General features: G+C 46.0%; 2 protein-coding genes across 4 annotated transcripts; one reads left to right on the top strand and one right to left on the bottom strand.

The window, feature by feature from the left end:
* Positions 1-115: 115 nt before the first annotated feature.
* lamp2 (lysosomal-associated membrane protein 2) lies at positions 116-9968 on the top strand. 3 transcript variants are annotated; one of them, XM_076046785.1, is made up of 9 exons: positions 116-448; positions 1552-1655; positions 2448-2658; positions 2741-2911; positions 2989-3203; positions 3289-3408; positions 3742-3796; positions 3873-4043; positions 9445-9968. In XM_076046785.1, the coding sequence occupies exons 1-9, from the start codon at positions 403-405 to the stop codon at positions 9585-9587; spliced, it is 1236 nt and encodes a 411-aa protein (XP_075902900.1). In that variant the 5' UTR covers positions 116-402; the 3' UTR covers positions 9588-9968. The 3 variants fall into 3 exon arrangements, with proteins under 3 accessions (XP_075902900.1, XP_075902902.1, XP_075902901.1); XM_076046787.1 differs by having other exon boundaries at positions 8379-9587; XM_076046786.1 differs by lacking the exon at positions 9445-9968 and adding an exon at positions 5232-7407.
* Positions 9969-12093: 2125 nt separating this feature from the next.
* On the bottom strand, positions 12094-18285 carry atp1b4 (ATPase Na+/K+ transporting subunit beta 4). The gene is made up of 9 exons (XM_076046681.1): positions 18081-18285; positions 17830-17886; positions 17099-17315; positions 14760-14888; positions 14533-14637; positions 14022-14221; positions 13401-13457; positions 13160-13252; positions 12094-13078 (listed from the first exon to the last, which is right to left on the bottom strand). Exons 2-9 carry the CDS (start codon positions 17881-17883, stop codon positions 12917-12919), a joined length of 1017 nt encoding a protein of 338 aa, XP_075902796.1. The 5' UTR covers positions 17884-17886; positions 18081-18285; the 3' UTR covers positions 12094-12916.
* Positions 18286-19258: the final 973 nt, after the last annotated feature.

A 19258-nucleotide genomic window follows, 5' to 3' on the forward strand; every position in this document is an offset into this window, starting at 1 on the left:
GAAACAATGCCCTTGTTTGTATGAGTCTGTTAGAGTTATTGCTAGATATTAAAAAAAAAATGTTCAAATCAGCTGATCTTTCTACTAGTCATTGGTCCAAAGTGGATTTCCGCTTTCGTATTTAGGAAGGGAACTTAAAAGTCACGTTAAGTGCTATAATTTCGCGAAGGGTCCGATCGTACGTGGCTTTGTTTTCAAAGGCCAACAGCTACAAAGTGCAGATTCTGGCGGGGCTATAGTCCACACCTCTGTTGGCTTGACTCACTGCGGTCATATGACTGTTGGATTTCCTGGTACACTCCATTCGGCAGTGGTGCGACACTATTCCAAACACCGCCAACTGACACTCGCTGCGCGCTAGCTCTTCACCAGTAAAACTGACAGCTGAACCACTTGACGACCATGTATCGATACGCTGCACTCATTCTTCTCCTGTCCTGTGGGATCGGTACGTATTTTTCACCTCAAAATGGATTAGAAAAAATGTATGAATCGGGTCTCTTTTGATGTGACGTGATTGAACTAAGGGGACTCTCTGGGCCCTTTGTGCTTCATGTCTCACGCTTAACGTTAGTTTGGGGGTGTTTAGAAATAATGTCGATATTTGCCGTTTTTTTGTGAGAGCGACTGTAGTAATGCAAGTGCTGTTACTGCGCAATAAATACAAAAAGTTTGCCACTGCCCTTTGATGTTTTGCTAAGGAGGCTAGCTCGATTGCTAATTGTAAACTACGTCAACAACACTAACACTGGGTGTTTGCGTCATGCAATGTACTATTTTAGCGTGATGTCGTTTTAATTTAACTGGTGTATACGCCTAGTATTATATTAACTATGCCACCAAAAAGAAACCCGTCAATTTCTCCCGTTTGTTATAGGTCTTTAAGTGGAACTTGTCAGCTAATTTAGCCGTTAGCTTGCCGGCTGGTTGGGTAACATATCATAAAGCCACGATTGTGTTGTGAACCCTCCATACACTGTTAGATTACTTTATCCACTGATAGCATGAGTAGGATATTTTTTTTGTAATTTTTTTTTTTTTTTTAATTTTTTTGTAATTTTTTTTATCATCCGAAAGCATTTGAGACGTCACTGTACAGCTAACTTGACGCTAGCCGCCTTTCGGTTTGCCGTAATTCAGCACGTGACTGAACCAGCAGACTGTCACGACCGTGACGCAAATGATTGATATGCACATTAGCGTTCCGCTAAACCGTCTAACAGCGGTGATATTCATCTCTTCTTTTAAATCGCGGTGAAACACGCAAATGTTTTATACCACTTGGTTGTCTCACGTGATTTTTATGACAGTGACAGGCAAGTGGCTGCGCAGAAAAAACACCTACCTGTAAAACCACTTCGTCAACATTAATGAGGTCAAGGAACAGAATTTCGATTAAACAGCTTTTTTTTTTTTAAAGAGTGCCATGTCCTTTGGACTTTTTACATTATTTTACTGATGAGGGTCATTGTGATATTTATAGTTCCAAAAATGGTTTTGTTTTTTGTTTTTTTGTTTTTTAATTTTGTTGTTTGTTTTGTTTTTCCCCAGCACATGGCATTCAGGTGAATGCCACAGACAAAGGGGGCAAATTGTGCATCTACGCTGACATAATGGTCAATTTCTCAGTCTCTTACGAAACAACTGAGAACAAGGTGAGTGTCTTTTCTGTAATCACCGGATTAGGGTCAGTCATGCTTTGAAAATAAATACTTTAAAGTTCTTGCAGCCTCTTCTTTTGCCTCTATGTTCAAGAGGACATTTCTCAGGGTAGATACTTGCACTTTAGTCTCAAAAAGCGGGGGATTCACCACGAAGCAACCAAATTCTTATCAGTCAGCATTTCGGGCAGAAAGTCTTACTGGTACATATCCTGTGGTTGCTGTTTCCTGTCTCTTCCATGGGACTTTCCATCGCATGGACTTGTTCAGACTTTAATTGACTCTAACTAATTAACTCTAGGTTTGCAACCCTTATTTGCAAATGATAATATTAATATGAAAGGATTTGGTAGCTCTTCTGATAAAGCTCAGTGTTTTTCATCAGTCAGTGCACTAAAATCCCTGACACAATCATGTCTCTCAGAGAATGGTGAACCTTGGCCCCAACTGTTTCGTAATCAACTTTATAACGCCTCAGAACAAGGAAGGACAGCCCCGTTATCCACAATCAAGAAACCTGATGCCCTTTATGAAAATGTGGTTTCATTTAGTTTGTGTAAAAAGTAAAAAGTGTTTGCCAAGTTTTTATACATTAAAACTATTCTTCATAGACTGAAAGTCTCTCGTCGTACTAGGAATCCTTGATATTTGAATCTGTTAGAAATGATTGAAATCCCTTGTTCACAAAGTTAAGTCTCTTTAAAAAAAAAAAAAAAAAACCCACACACCTTAGACATTGCAGGTCAAATTGTGTGAACTCACTGCAACTTCACTCTGCTTTCACAGAGCGAGACAGTTGTGTTCCAATTTCCTGCTAATGCCACCGCAAAGGGTAGCATGTGCGACGACAATAGCTCAACGTTGAATATCACCTTTGGAGAGGGCCACTCTTGGAGCTTGAACTTCAGTCGCGGCGGGGAGAAGTATGCGGCAGACTCCATCGTTTTCGTCTACAACCTCATGGACAAAACCCTTTTCCCCAATGCTAAATCAAATGGTAATTCTACATCTGACAGAACCAAACAAGGAAAGACCTCACAATGACATTCACGTGTTTTCTCGCTCTCTCTCTCACACAGACACTAAAAAAACTGTTGTAGTGAAGCCTCACATAGTAGATATTGGCCTGGACACCTGCTACTCTTGCAAGAGTACCGAAGTAATCGAAGCCGAAGACAAGTCGGTCAATCAAACGCTGTGGAATGTGATCATTCAGGCTTTTGTCACCAACGGCACCAAGAGTGACAAACGTAAGTGCGTACATGCGGCCGCACACCTCATCTCTCCGCTTCAATATCAAGCTAACAGTTCTTCCTTCTCATCTCAGTCACCGTTTGTGCCGCTGACAAGCCCACCCCAGCACCGACAACTCCCTCCACCACCGCCGGCCCCACCACCACCGCCGGCCCCACCACCACCGTTGGCCCGACCCCCACCTTGCCCACTCCCAACTCCGGAAACTACAACGTCACGACCAGCGTAAACGGAACCGTGTGTCTGCTGGCCAGCTTCGGCCTGCGAATCGGAGTCAAGCAAGGAGACGTACGTGCATCGGCGAACCTTGATGGACCTGTTGCGATGATTTGTTTCCCTCCCGCTAATCTTCGGTTCTTTCCTTCCGGCTTAGAAATACGAGGAGATGAACTTGGAGCCTAACACAACCACCGTGTCTGGATGGTGTGCAGTCAACACCAGTGAGCTGACGCTGGTGTCCGGCACCATGAAAATCGTGTTCACGTTCACCAATGTGAGTCCCAACCAGACCAGTTGCCATTTCTTCACACAAACACTGTTTTTTTTTTTTTTAACGTCACCAATTGGTGTGGGTTAGTTTTCCGTTTGGGGAAAATATGCTGTTGTCTCTCTGATTGGCTATTTATATACATGTTGCTTCTGACATAATATTGTACAATTCTAGGCTTAGGATCTCGCAAACTAACAAAAAAAAAAAACAACAACGTCCTGCACGCCATGTTTATTTTGCTTGAGCAACGTGGCTACAACGGCAGAGCTAATTTAACATTTAACTTTGTTCAAATGCACATTTTCTAATTTTCAACTCGGTCTGTCCATACCTCAGGACTCCAAGAAGTTCCACCTGCAAGCCCTGAATGCCACTGGCAAGACGAGCTCTGGTAAAGAGAAGAGTCGCTTCCTTTAGCCGTTTCTCGTGCGTCGTTTTATCAACGCCAAGTGTTGGTTTATTTCCAGGTGCGGCGTTTTCTGAGGGCAACAGCAGCCTGAACCTGTGGCAGGCGTCCCTCAGCAGCTCCTACATGTGCAACAACGAGCAGAACTTCAGCATCGACGGCAACCTCAACGTCTTCACGTTCAACCTCAGGGTGCAGCCCTTCGCAGTCAAGGCCGGCGTCTTCAGCACAGGTACGCGACGCTCGGAGAGAACTCGCCACTTTGCTTTCTTACACCCCGACAGAGGAAATATTAAGCTGCAGAAAGTCAAATGCGACCAAGAGAAGGGTTAGGTTAGGTCAACTGGACTGGTTCTTGCCGTCTCAAAGACGTTTCACCTCTCATCCGAAAGGCTTCTTCAGTTCCGACTTCCAGAACTGAAGAGGCCTTTCGGATGAGAGGCGGGACATCTTCAAGATGGCAAGAACCAGTCCAGTTGCCCCTCACTTAACCCTTCTCCTTTAAGATGACCTGGATGACGGAGAACCTTCACAGACATAACAGTCAAATGCTATCAACTTTATTCCCATGAAGTGAAGATTTGAAATTTAAATGTGGCTGCATCACCCAAATAGAAAGAAAAAAAAACCCACAGACCTCTTTGTTATTTCGAGAATGAGCTGCAGCCATGACTATAGATTTGCATGCCACACGAAATATGACCGCAAACCAGGAACCACAGTGTGGACGGGAAGTTATTCTACCACAAATATCTAGGTCCCTTTTCAATCACCAGCAGCCTTGACTTAGCTGGTTTAAAGGGGATGCAACAATGCCAGAGGCCATAGTGTGATATTTACTGTCCATTCCTGCTGAGAAAAGGCCCCAGCGTCTCAGATTTAAAGCGAGCTAGAGCGTCTGCTATTAAAAAAAAAAAAGAAGAGAGATGATTAAAAAATGTCCGTCTGCTCAACTGCTATGCCAGTATGAGTGAGAAGAGCACCGATGATAATAGGTGGACAATGACTAATAACCGAAGTTCCCACTTCTCTGTTCCGCTTCCGTGGCTGGAGGGGCAAAAAAAAAAAAAAATAAAAAAACATTTTTGGACAATTGACCATTGTTGTGAAACTGTCACACGTTCACGACTCAAAGATACGTTTGTCATCATGAGACCTCAAGGGCGCCGTCACATCCCCCGGTTAGCTGCTTACCGTCCCGTTTACGTCCCCAGAACCCACTCCCCAAAACCCCCCCCGATGATCATTTCCACCCATTCTTTCGCACAGTCGCCGTCACACAACCAACGTCAAGCCACCTGTTTCTTTGTGTCAAGCCACCAAATGACCTTTAGTGCCGCCGCCGCCGCTGAGTCTTTGTGTGTGTTGTCTGTCAAAACGGCTGTTCCACCGGTTAACCCACTCTCCTCTTTATCTGCAGCCCATGAATGTCCTCAGGATGACGTCAGTGTCTTAATCCCAGTCATTGTCGCAGCTGCTCTGGCTGGCTTGATTGTCATTGTAGTGGTCGCGTACATTATCGGGCGGAGAAAGACGCACGCCGGATACCAGACCCTTTAAATCCAGACGGCACTCGAACGTTAAAAAAAATATCCACGAGGTGCCAAAGCTCGGTCCTTGGCTGTCTCGCTCTGATTGGCAAAATAAAGTTCATAGTGGCCCCACGCCATCGTCCATTGAGAGATCCCAGACTCCCAATTTCGACAGGTTCTCGTCGCAAATCCTGGAGAGCCGTCGAGGCCCCTTTGTGACATCACAAAAATGTCCGATTTGCAGCACGCAGTGTTTTTTTTTGCGCACACTTCTTTTGAGTAGAACGTGCAAAATAACTTCTCATTATTGGTTGAATTCACTGACCTGGGACACAATGTCATTGGAAAATGCATTACTTTTTGAAGTTCTGAAATGTTGCAATGATGTTGGGGCGACGGGGTTAAAAAAAAAAAAAAAGAATCCCAATGATGCATTAAAACAAATTCTTAAAACCAAGGACCAAACTTTGCCACCCTCAGTGATTGTGTTTTTCTGTCACCCCCGACCCCCCCCCCCCCCTCACCTGCCCACCCGCCTCCCTCTTTTTTTTTTGTTTTGTTTTTTGTTTGTTTGCCTGTCTTTTAAATGAGCAAGTGCAAGATCCACGCCGTTTGCAAGCAGGCGTTGGCAACGACAACAATCTTTTATTCAGGCCAAAGTCCACACGACATGTACCCAAAGTTGCCCGACGTAATTCCAGCCACATTTTTAGCAGGTGTGGCAGGAGCGTTTCTGCCGGTCTGGATTCTTCCACTTGCTCTGCGCGCATTCCCCTCAGTGTCACATGCTGCCATCAAGGAATGACTGTGCACAAATCAATTCTTACTTCCTCTCAAAGAGTTGCTTTTCAGCCCCATTGGTTTTTTGTTCATGTGAACACACAAGAGTGCACACTTTTCACAGGAGGCAGGTGCCCAGTCCGGTTAATAGAAAACACATTGGCGAGGTTAAATTGTGAATGTAAGAAAAGATGTTAATTTATTTCCCCTGTAGAGCAGGATTCTTGTTGTGTTCATGTGGATCGAACCACGCGAGTAGAGTGAGGCATTTGTTTTTTGTTTTTCTTCATTTTTTTTTTTTATATATATCGAAACATGTATCGACTGTTTGTTGAGGAGTGAATTCTGTGTAGATCTCTCTAAATTACCAAGTAACCACAGCTACTGCATGGGATCGAGCACCCCTGTCCAAACGCTGTTGTAACGATCCCTTGCGTTTTGCACATGCAGTCAAAAGTTTTAAGTTGTATTTCCACTTCACGGCATTAGGTATAGAAAAAAGGGAGACTTATTAACGTGTATATTACTTAGCACAAACCAATCAGAAAGATGTTTTCTATGCATCGAAATGCACTAAGGCGCTCTTTGCTTTCTTGTTTGCATTATGTTGAAAGTATCCAGTTTGCCTGGCCTGTGCGTGGGTCCAGACTGACGGCTGCAGCTGAGTCACGTCGAGCGACATAGGTCACTGAAAGCAGTTTCAGTTCCACAAAAACGAAAGCTTCAAGTCAGAGTCCGCTGGGGGTGGGCGGGGAAAGGGGGGCAGGGTGAAGGGGGGTTAGTAGCCAAGGCCAAATTGAGCGTCTAAATAAGGCCGATTAGTTTCCTGCCAAAAGCGAGGCAGGCTTTGACACCCTACCCCTGCTTGAGCAGACTGATTTGTCCTTTTAAGTAGTAGAGCTGGAAAATCCCTGTTTTGAAATCAAAATGGGGATTTTCATTGTCCCAGTAATATTTCATTAGCATTCCCACAATAATTAGCATGTAGGTTCCGTCGGCTCTCCTATCAAACTGAACATGCATTAAAAAAAAAAAAATCAAGCAGGAGATGCCCACATGTGAAAAAATACCTAAAACCTTTTAATGAGAGCGATGTTGGAACATCTGTTGGGCTTGACGAGCTTCCGTGTCGGTGAATCGGCACAGAAACTCCCAAACCGAGTGTCTCTGTCAGAGGAAGCCATTATGACTCACGTTTGCCGGCTGTGTGTTCATGCCAGCGGAGTGCAATGTAGTTTTGTTAGCGTAGCTCCAGCAGCTCAGGGCTGGAACGACACAGGCAACTTTTTTGTTTGTTTGTTTGTTTGTTTTTTTAATGTTTTGCTTTACTCGCTCGCTGTGTTACAGTTGTTGAAATAATGAAGAATCAAGTATTGATTATTTTGATTTTGATTGTCCTTTGTATTTCTGTTTTTTCCTGCTTCTTAATGATTGCAGTTGCCTTAATGATTCGGATGGTTCTGCAGCACATGTACACTATGTTCTCAACACATCAATCCGCATGTTTATCACCATCACAGCTGTGCCTTGTTCAAAGGCGCCCGTACTTTACCCCCCCCCCCCTCCCCCCCATCCAACCGATTAACTGACAAGAGACTGACTGAACCCCAGGCGCCGCCTGAGTTTGCTGCATCGGTCGGTCAATTCGGCCCATTCGATTGGCTCGTCTCCCCCCCCCCCCCGCTGGGAACACTGCACTCAAGCAGAGCAAAGGGAATTTGTGCTGCAAGGCCGTCGTGTTAACGATCAATCACTGTGTTGTGTACGTAAAAGAAAAAAAATCCCTGATTTTTATCTTTGTCATGCTCTCGTTGTTAGCGTTCACGCATCAGATGTCAAAGTGTGTGTGTGCTGTGTGTGTGCGTGCGTGCTTGCGTGTATGTCAAATTAAAAAGTGGAGCTTTTTAGCATTTTCGGGATTTGTGAAAATAAAAATGCGTTGCTGCCCCAGACACTGGAGTAAATGTGTCAGTGCTTTTTTTTTTAATATATATATATATAGGTTATATATATATATATATATACATATTATAAATTATAAATTAAAGGTGTTTTTGTGGCCGTCCACCTTTTATGCTCTTCCCAAAAGCCGCCAGCAGGCTTCCTGCTTCGGGTGCCGATGCATTTCCCCCGCGGGGTGTTTTTTTTTCTTCTTCTTCTTTCTAATGTCATCGGGTTGATTTAACAGAAACTTTCTACCATTCTTCCAGCCTTCTAAGACATTCACCTCTCTGTTCTCTCCACTCCCCCTCCAGCTGAGGATTGCCAGCCGGAGAGCTTCCTTGTTCCCATAGCTGTGGGAATTGCCCTGCTCGTTCTTATCCTTATCGTTGTGCTGGCCTATTTCATCGGGAGACGGAGAAACATGGCGGCGGGCTACCAGTCTTTCTAGCTTCACGCCGCCTCGCCCCTTCCTCGCCCTCTCGCTAACGGATAGCCGCTAATCGCTGCCTTTTTTTTTTTTTTTTTTTTTTTTTTGTCGACTTGATTGTGACGTTACGTTGTCCTCTTGTCGTGTTCAGTGTTGCCGAGCGCTTTGCGCAAAAAGGGAGCCGTGCGACATCTTGAGAAGCGTTGAAAAGTTCTGCGATTACTCACGGTACAAATCCGACGTTTTGTATAATTACTTGGATTGACTTAAAGGTCCCCATTTTCCAGCCTTCTGGTTTTTTTTTTAGACGTGAGCTGGAGTGACTTCAGCCAATTGATTACGTCTGTGAATGCGGCCCCTTGTCTCCCGTGTCAGCACATTTAGCCCGCTGTTTATCGCACAAACAAATGTTTGTCGGACCTTCCTGATGTTTGCAAAGGGAGGATAAAATGTTGCTTCTCTAATTTGTGCTGAAAAAAAAAAAATCTTTTCAGCACAAATTAGAGCAAAATGCCGCTATTTCTCAACACAGACGGCTTTAGTGTAAAACGGGACCTGAGAGATTCCGATCGTGACACCAATTCTCAACTTTGTTCATCCAAGATGTCCCACTGCTCCTTTAAGAATCTGGAATTTGCTTGAAGTTAATTGCTTTTTTTTTAATAAAAAAAAAAAAAAGAGAATAATTGTTTAATAATCGGGTAATAACCACTGAGCGATAACCACTGGTGCTGCTATTGATCATTGACATTCACACAGTCCATCCCCACAGTGGCGTCGGTCCTGACTTGCCCTTTTCCCTCACTTGCTCCGCCTTTCTCTTGTGAAGGGCCTGCGTCACACCTGTGCACACTAAACCACTAACCCGCTGACTCTGTCCCCTCTCTCTCTCTCTCTCTCTCTCTCTCTATCTATCTATCTATCTCTCTATCTTCCTGTTTTCCTGTCAGCCGACGAATGCTTCCTGGACTCTGATTTGAGCTTTCTGGTGCCCATCGCCGTGGGCGTGGCACTCAGCTTCCTTATCATCCTCGTGCTTATCTCTTACCTGATTGGCCGGAGGAAGAGTCGCACTGGCTACCAGTCTGTATAATCTGAACTCCGCCCACCCCCCCCAAACCCCCTGCCTCTCGTACCTGTCCCACCTCCACAGCACTCCACTTCCCTCCGCCCTTCCCATCTTCCTCCTCTCCTGTCCTGAAACAATCCTTGAAAAAGAAAAACTTGCCCCCATCCCCCACCCCTCCGACACCCACCTTTATTATTTTTCTTTGTCTCTCGCTCTCTCTCTCTCTCTCTCTCTCTCTCTGTTTTGCTTTGATGCCAATGACTGCAGTAGTACCAAAAAACATTTATGCTCAATAGTGCATCCTTCCGCCAGTTAGATTGCATGTTCTTGAAGATATCAAACTCATGGCTGTGACTTGGGCTCCGCCCCTTTCCTGCAGAGAGCGACCCCTTCCTCTGTCCGACCCCTTCCTCTGTCCCCCCCACCCCACCCCACCCCACCCCACCAGAGAGGCTTTATCCTCTGTCTCTGTGCTGTATAAATAGTCTGTGTAAATGACTGTTGTACAGAATGACTGACTGACTGACGCTGATTCGGATGAATGTATGAGCAAGCTAACGGTCGTTGCCCATCATCGTCACATTCCACTGGTGTGCGTGTGACTCGAGCTGACCGCCGTCGCACGTGATTTCCCTGGGTTGTAGCCTGAAGAAAAGGGACTCCGATTTATCATGTCACCAGCAATGGGACCTTTTTTTTTTGTTTGTTTTGTTCAATGTTTGTGTTTCACTCAATAGATGAAAATTTGTCTTTGAATGTCGCTAAAGATTAAAAGAAATTGATGCCATTGATTACGAGAGCATTCCCTGATGATTTCACCACTTCACAAGTCAAAGGTTGGGAGATTTCGCGCGTTAAGGCAAGTTGGGTTTTTTTTGTTCGTTTTTTTTAATCCAGACTCCAAATAAATGTTCGCCTCAGTTTTTTCTTGCTTGGCTTCTGCTTAAACGAGCGCACATTGCTAAAGAGCGAGATTCATGTTTGTGTCTCTCCCACGTTTTGTTTTTGTCTCTTTTTTTTTTTTGGCGCCTCGTCTCAAACCCGGGACAGTTTTGTGCCTTCCTGTTGTTGGCACCTCTTGCTTGACGCTTTGTTTTTCCACCTGATGAAGAAGAATGTGACGCGATGAGCTTGTTTAACACGAAAAAAGGGAAGCGAATAAAGTTTTGTTCTTGTTTTGTATCGTTGTCATTCATTCCAGCGGGGCTGCGGCTCGGCCTGATCGGAAGGCTCTCGGCCTTTTAGCTCTTAGCTGCGCAGGGAAAATCGCTGCGTCAGCTTCGACTTGTCGTGAAGACGTTTCTCTGCTACTACCTGCACTCAATACACCCAGGCTTTCAGTGTTTTCTTCATGCACTTTTTCCTGCTACTACAAGGCATAGGCTTGAATGGCTGCATGTTCACTCAAGGACATTATAAAAATGTTATTATAATTATTAGTTATTAATTATTTCAATGAGGGTTTTTTTTTTACCTGGAATTCGACTTTGCATGTGTGCAACATCAAGTTATTTATTGTGTTGGATTAAGCTTTGCTTGTTCTATATACAGGTTGATGCAAAACTTGTTTGGTTCACTGTTAATGAACAAATATCAAGGTTTTAAATCATGGCCCATTGTGTATTTGAGTTTGACACCCCTGGTTTATATGTTTACGTGTCCATAGTGATGAGCCTGTGTTTTTGTATGGACCTTAAGACTGAATACTTTGCGACAGGCTCCTTTATCAGAACTTCAAGCCAACATATCTGCAAACCTCATCCTTGGTTGTGCGTGACGCCCCGTTCACATAGACTGCTTATCAGCCAGGTAAGATCCCAGTATGAGGTATTTGGGTCAAACTGATAGATAAAAGTTCCAGGCTGCTGTACTGCCCTCGGTATAGGACCAAAGTACATTACAAACGACACTCGTAAGACTTGACCTCGTTTTTCACTCGTTCTTTACTATGCCAGGTTCACCAATGTTTTCTAACATGTCTCTCTTTTCTTTTAAAGTCAATCTCTTACTTATTTTTGCCTGCACCACCTTCCAGCAAGTTATGGAAATCATTCCCTTGTGACGTCACAGAGAGCGCTAGTGGGAGTTAGTGATAACGCCCCCTTGTGGCTGAAAGGAATCTTATCACTTTCTAGTCTCACCTAGTTTTGTTTCCTTCCAAACAGCAAGACGTCACATTCCAGCAATAAAATGAATGGGTTCACACCTCAAACTTTGATGCTTTTAACGCTGGCAGATTAATGGCCCTTGTGCATTTGAACACCTGAACACAACCTCTAAAGTAAAAAAATACAACAACAAACAAACACACACACACGTGGTGTAAATTCTGTGACACTGGATATGTAAGCCATTACAGGTGTAACAGAATTATTAAAATATTTCAAAAATCAGTATTCTCTAAGTAATGTTTGAGAATTTCTATACTAGATATTAAAAAAAAAAAAAAAAAGAACGAAAATCTGATTCCCAGACAGCAGTGTGTGGTGTGAATGGGTCTATTTTTTTATGTGGAAGAACACATGCAGTGCACAGGTGAACAATGTATTTATTGCAGAGGTCTAATAGGAATAAATACAACATGTATACCAGGGTTAGTAGGACAGTTCACTGGGATTATTACGATCACAAAATAGTTATACTTTTCAAAAATATTACATTACTTCCACAAGCTATTTCACAGTAATGTCTCTTTATTGATCAGTCATGTGTAGTATTTCATTTCCAAAAGCACTTTTATCTTTACAAAAGTAGACAACATTGCGTATGATGCTTTATCATAAATGTGTAATAGTATTTTATTCAACACAAAATATAGTAAAAATGTATTTGCAGCCATTAATTGTTTCATTTTTACTGTGTAAGTACAGTACAAGTCCTGCATGAGAGTTCTTTGAATTCTTACAATATACATGCTTGAAAAATGTAACGCAAAAAAAAAAAAGGAAAAAAAGAAATTAGTACACGTTCACAACACAAACCGTGTGCTCACAAGCAGTGTAGTCTAACCTGATAAAAACGACTTCGCTAATCGTCTATTAACGTTTTAGGTCGTAATCGGATTTGCATAGCCGGAACGCTACCTATCGGGCCGATTGTAATTTAGTTGGATTAATCTCGCTAATCATTACAAAACCTAAGGAAGGGAGCTGTTTGTTGGTGGTGCCGATGCATCGGGCCCACTGGGAACGTGCTTCACAGCAGAAGGCCGTAGATTCTTAAGTGACGGGTGAGAAAAGGGAAATTATATCTCTCACAGAAAACAATACTTCAGATATTTTATTTGTTCTATTGTACATTTTCCTGCCTTGTTGTCATGGGAGCCCCCTGCTGGCAGCGCCGACACCCCGGTCTTACGCTCCTACGTCCATGGAAAAGGTCACGCTGCCCAGGTAGCGGTCAGTGGGTGAATTATTAACGATGCCCTTCCCGTTGAGTTTGCATTGCACTTGGAGGTGAGTGTCATAGTGAACTCCGGCGAAACGCACCGCCACCACTGGGGCAGAGTAGTTTACCTGTGGTGCGGACATGACAGGCGGTGACTTCACACAGCAAGAGCCGAAAAGGAAAAAGGAGTCATCATGAGTCATACTCACATGTCTGAGCTTCCCATAGTAAGGATAGTACCTCAGGTCAAATGTGCTCGCAGGGAAAAACTGGAGCTCTCCCAACGCCTCGGGAGGTCCTTTCTGAAAGAGGAAGTGGTTATTTGTTTATTTTTTTTTACTTGTTCTTGTTCCCTGTGATTCCCACTTGACAACCCCCCCCCCCGCCCGATCTGAAATACTTCACGTTACTGCAATAAAAGAAGAGAAAAGAGAAAGAATATCGGTGTACCTTGACTTCACAGGTCACATTGACTGGTTTGCCTTGGCCGGGTAACAAACCTAGAATCTGTGAAGTGAGTTAGGATTTAAAAAAGAAAGAAAGAACTTTAATGAATGAATGAATGCTCTCCTTTCACTTTATTTCCTATGTTCTTCATTTCCTAAGGATCATTTTCTGGGGAGTTGAACCTTCATCTTCAAGGTCCAGAATTTAAGATTTAGTGGCATCTACTGGTAAAAAAAAAAACTGGAAATTGCAACAAATGTGTTTTCTCACATCCCACTGACTGAACCTTTAAAATGCTACGTTAAAGATCAATAATAAAAAAAATCTGTGTAACCGTTCGCTCATTTATGCATTTTCCCTGAAAAGACATCAAGATGTCACCCGACAGGGAATGGGAGCATGGCATTGGTTCGACCTCCCATTAGTCTGACAAATTGCCCATTGGTCCGACCTCTCCTAACCCAAACCCCAATCCTAACCCTAACCCGAATGGGAGGTCAGACTAATGGGCATTTCCCCAAGGAACTAGCATGACAACAACACACTCAAGACCCTTGTGTGATCACAGTTTTTTGTTTTTTTTACACACACACACACACACACACACACAGTTTCCCTCCTTACCCGGTTCATCCGCAGGAGGATGCATGGCCGTCCCCGGGAGTAGCCGTAGTGAGGGTCCTGCATCCCCGAGCAATCCCCCAGCCAGGACCTCTTGAACTGACACGCTTTCCGCTCGGCGCTCTCCTCCAGATCATCCTGTATGAAGTATTTCTCCTTTGTGCACAGCACGTTCTTCTTCTCCTGAGCGCCGTCGTTGTACGCTGGAAGTGGACGGCAACCAGAGAGGCACGGAGGGAGAATGAGCAAAGAGGAGGGCATCAATAAACTCTGGCTGCGGCCACTGCGCTGCCAGCCTCAGGCCTCTGATTAAAGAGGGCTGACAAAAAGCAAGGCGTGAAAGAAGGAGGGGAGAAAAAAAACGCATTCAGTGGCAGCGCTCGGCCCACAAAGGGGGCTTCCTCTCCCAGCATGCCCCGCGAGGACTGAGGGGGAAACGGGATAAAAGGCAGTTCAGGATTAACTAAATGCGAAACAAAATGGTCAGGCAGGCTCCTCTGGCAGGTCAACTCACATCTTAGGTATTCGTCCATCGATCTGGCGTATCTCTTCCAGGATTTGCGGTCCGAGGCGTTGAAGGCGATGTCGTGGCCCTCCAGGTGCGGCATCATCGTCAGACCTGCCAGTGGAGACGCACAGACAGTCAACTGTGCCGAGACCCGCGGGGAGAGGCCGCAAACAGTGGAGGTTCAGGTGCAGGTGGGAGGGGGAGGGACGTGTGGGGGCGGGGCTTCTCTTTACCTGGTGTGCTGACTCTATCGTTGTAGGTGGGATGGTAGGGACTAATGGACCACATGAGGCAGAACATGCAGCCGCCGAACATGGCGGCCAGGAAGGCGTAAAGTGCAGCGTAGAAGAGGAGGATGAGGCCTGGGAGGGAGGAGAGGAACAGCAGGATCATCAGCAAGACGAGCTGCAGCGAAGACGTTGAGAGTCTGCAGCAGTCAGGTGGAGGAAGGTGCAGGCCAGTCTTTGGTTTGCAACGACTTGCAACAGCCATTTATCTAGATACACCCTAGACCAGGGCTGGGCAAACTGCTTGACTGGTAGCTGGTGGGCCACAATGGGTTCTAAAGTCAGACAGAAGAGGCCGTAGCAGCAGCGTATTGATGGAGTGTTTTGGTGACCCACCTCATAGGAGAAAAAAATGTGTCAGGGGATATGTAGAAACATGTTGTTTTAATGTCTATTGAAAATGAACAAAAGCAAAGTTACAACAAAATCAGAAAGTCGTCAAAAAAGTATCAAGATTAAGTAGCTACTTTCAGTACGCACCTTTTACTGTGCCTTTAACATCTTATATCTTACTCATGTGCTTTCATTCTTTTATAAACAGCTAGACACGGTGCAGGTTGGGACAGAAAGCCAACAGCATTTTATTGATGGACTCATTTTTTTTTTTGCTTGTTTGTTTTCCCCCTGAAATCACGTTTGATCACACCAGCATCTGTGAGGTCCTATGTCTGTGTGTCTGTGGGGTCACCACTTGACTACAAACAGCAGGTGTGTGTGTGTGGTCCTGTGTGGAGAGAGAGACAGAGACAGAGAGAGAGAGACACAGACAGAGAGAGAGAGAGAGAAAAAAAAAATGGAATCGACATTGTCCAAACTGGCCTGGTTGCCCTTATTAATAACGGTCTGTGGTCTCGTCGTGTTTTAAAAAACCGGTTCAGACCTGATCATCTTCCAGTGTGCGGCCAGCATTACATAACAGAGGCTGCCAGATAAATAATTCCCCTTTTCTCTGAGTGGAGAAAAACAATGAAGTGGAAGTATTTCACTGCTGTCGGGATGATGTGGTCTGCCTGAACTCAAACTGTCCAGCACCAGGACAGACGCTCATTATTTTACCAACACAAAAGCTCCGTCCTGGCCGTATAAAAACCCTGCAGTGCTGCCGAGCTCATCGAGGAACTAATATCATAAAGAAACTGTTAAACTTTCAATTAACATTTCGCCGGCCGCTAATCGAGCCAAACGTGCTCCAAGTGAAGCGGCCTTCGCTGGACAGGCAATTTCACAGGGCACCGGCTAGAGCCAGCTTTGCGTCCCCGTGGCTACAAAGGCCTTTCTGTTTGAGCCCAGTGAGAATTCTCCCAGCTGTCCTTTCACTCAGGAACACAGTGAACCTCCGGTTGCCATCGTAGTGAAGGTCTTTTTGCAGCCATAGAGGGCCGGCCAGCTCCAAGGAGCCCCAATCACCCCGCTCTGGTATTGTGTCCCTTCTTACACACTCATCTCACAGGACACGCAGCACAGACTTCAACTCTGGGGGCTTTTCTTCGTCGGGCTCCCCCCGCCGCCCTCCCCCAACTCACCCAACGAGTGCGCACGCAGCAGTGCGCGCAGCTGAAATGAGCCCTCAGCCTTCGCCTGGGACCCACCGTTTGAGTTTGCCCAACTTATGCAACTCTCTCTTGTGTGCTTGGATATTCTGCCCAGCGCTCCGTCGGATCGTCTTTGCCACCGTGTGCGTCACATGGCAGCCACCGTCGGGCTGCTCCATCACCCTCGACTCAACGAACCCGACGGCGAGAAAGCCGCCCGCGACCAGGGGGGTCTCGGGGCTCGGCTTGGCTGCGATATTTATGGACCTCAGCGGAGAGAAGAGCAAGTCCCTTCCTGTCAAGCTGCAACTGAGGGACCATGTTCAAAAGAGGCTCCTGCAAAGGTCGTCGAGGCTTTGGGAAAGAGGCTGAGAAGAGCATGGTAAGATGAAGAGGAATGTGATTCCTGGCCAATATGAGGCCCAGGTCAGCGGTCTCCCGCGGGGGACGCGTCCCCAGGCAGTCTGTTTTTGTCGGGACACTCTGAATGGTCCATGCACCTATGTAAACACTGAGCATAAGGACACACACTCGCAGCACAGTGAGCCGAGTCTCAGGGCTCCAGAGGCATTCCGGCGACCCTCCACATTATTCCCCGAGTGCATTTCACTACAGATTTCAGATTTCAGAGTGACACAAGCCGCACAAATACATTTGCACCGATTCAAATATCCCACCCAGCACCCCCACCACCACCACACACAAACGCACACACCGGCAACAACAGAACACCGTCACACTCCGTGAACTCACTCCAGCTCTTCCCGGAGCGACCCATGAATTCGTTGGTCTCCGCATTCCAAAGGTAAGTCTTCACGTCGTCTATTTTCTGGTGCAGCGTCCTCTTGGGTAGCGGCCTGCGCTTCCACCTCTCAAAGTTCAGGTCCTCCTGCTCCAGAGGCTGGTGCTCGGCCAACTCCTCCTGTTCTTCCTCCAGCTCTTGGCCGTGCTTGAGGATGACCTTGGGAGGCTGACGGAGAGAGGGACACGAGAAAAATCCATCACCACACATATTCTCCACTGAAAAGATTGGCATGCCTTCTGCTGCTCCGAGTATGAGCGGCGGTAAAAACTGCCAGCGTGCTCTGCATATTAATGAACGTCGCACTGCTGGTCCAGTCCCCTGTTTCGTGCAAATTATAAACCCGCTGGTGACCCCTCTGGCTCTCGTTGGGAGAGCTGACCTCCTGTGAGTGGACCCTCCTGCTTGGAGCAGCAGCTGCAGACAGCAGAGCCGGAGGGTCACTCAAACAGCCAGCTGTTACTCACTGACTCTCAGCATCGGCAGGACAGGACACTGAGATCCCAGACACGGCACGGGACACTTTCACTTGTCAAATTTGGTTCATTGTTTCAAACTTCTGCCGAGACCGTTTGAGCCTCGCGTCTAGGAAACCATTGAGGTTCATTATCGTTGACGACCGACTGTGGCTGGGACAAGTGCAAGTCTAAATTCAACATTCTACACTGTAACCTTTACTTACAGGACTTCTCACAGGCTTGGCATCAACTCCTCCCTCGGTGGAACTGGGCTCCATGGTCTTTAGAGAGAAAAACGGGCACTTGTTACACCAATCACATCGCACTGCGCATTCGAAGCACGGAAACACTTTTTCGAAACTTTTCACAACGGCAACATCAAGACGCTCACACGATCAGGACATTCACACGGATCTAACCGCACGAATTTGGCACGAGGTCCTCGAAAGACTAATCGGCAAAAGTTCTGACATACCTGAACTTGTTTTGTCTTTCTTTTTGCTGCTCGGATTAGTATGTGGAAATCCCTCCTGATTTCCCTGACAGTTACAAAACAAAAATAACAATAATCACCTTTGTCAAAAAGTTTTTGATGTCATTAGAAAGTGTTAGTCTTGCAGCGGGGAGCAGTTATGGAGTGGCTCCTCCAACCCGGCGCTCATCGTAGTGAATGAACGCAGGACAAGGGGGGACAAACTGGGGGTGGGTTCTCACTGCTTTTTTTGCTTCCTTGGGACGTTTTCTGGCAGCGACACGGAGCCACAGAGCTGTATTCCGTCCACGCACGACACCATCTATTGTCTGCCCACCCGGACTACACTAGGGCAATGCCTCAACACCATATTTATGGCTTTTTACCTCGACCCTGCGGCATCAATCACAGACACAACAGTGCATGAGCGGGGATGCTGCACCTCTTTTTTGTAGTTTTGTTTTGTTCTGTTTGCAAGTATTCCTCATCAACGGCAAAAGCATCATCAATAAGTTAACTGTTGCCACTGCTGCATTGTCGGCACCACATGCGTGCATGCTAATCCAGTTGCCAACCAACAGCAACCGGTGCACGGAGCTGCGGGAACAGGCGCGCTCTCCGTCAGGTTTGTCCTGCGAGGTTCCTCCTCCATCTGCACTCTGCTCACGTTCGCCTCTGCTACCCCCGTGTAAAAGAGTGGGACAGGGTGGGGGGCGGGGGGCTTTTGAGAACTACCCCCTACCCCCATCCCTCATCCCTTCCACCCTCACCCCGTCCTCCCCCCTTCTTCTTTTTCTTGAAAGGAGGAATTGCGTCATGGAAAAAAAAAACGGTTCTTTGAGGGCCCCAGACGCCAAAAAAACCCTGCACGTGCACGCCCGTGTAAAGCCCTCTGAAGTCACTCGTGCAGTTTGCAAAATCTTGAATATTAGGCCTCAAGTGTAGAAAGTCACAGTGTCCTGGAACTGTTGACTGGAATTGTGTAGGCTGTGCAATTAACTGATAAACAAGTCACATCCTGGACATCCATGTGTAACAGACAGCTTGGATCAGACTGGATAGGGTCAAGAAGCAGCCACAGTGCAGTCCTAAAGCCATATTATACATGGATGAATGTATGATGTTGTTGTTATTGTCACTTGGTAAACTTGCTCAGCTGTGGTAGCCTAACATTTAGAACG

This window comes from Nelusetta ayraudi, unplaced genomic scaffold (assembly GCF_046127955.1).
Source record: "Nelusetta ayraudi isolate G7.1 ecotype Tasmania unplaced genomic scaffold, CSIRO-AGI_Nayr_v1 ptg000090l, whole genome shotgun sequence".
Taxonomy (NCBI): Eukaryota; Metazoa; Chordata; class Actinopteri; order Tetraodontiformes; family Monacanthidae; genus Nelusetta; species Nelusetta ayraudi.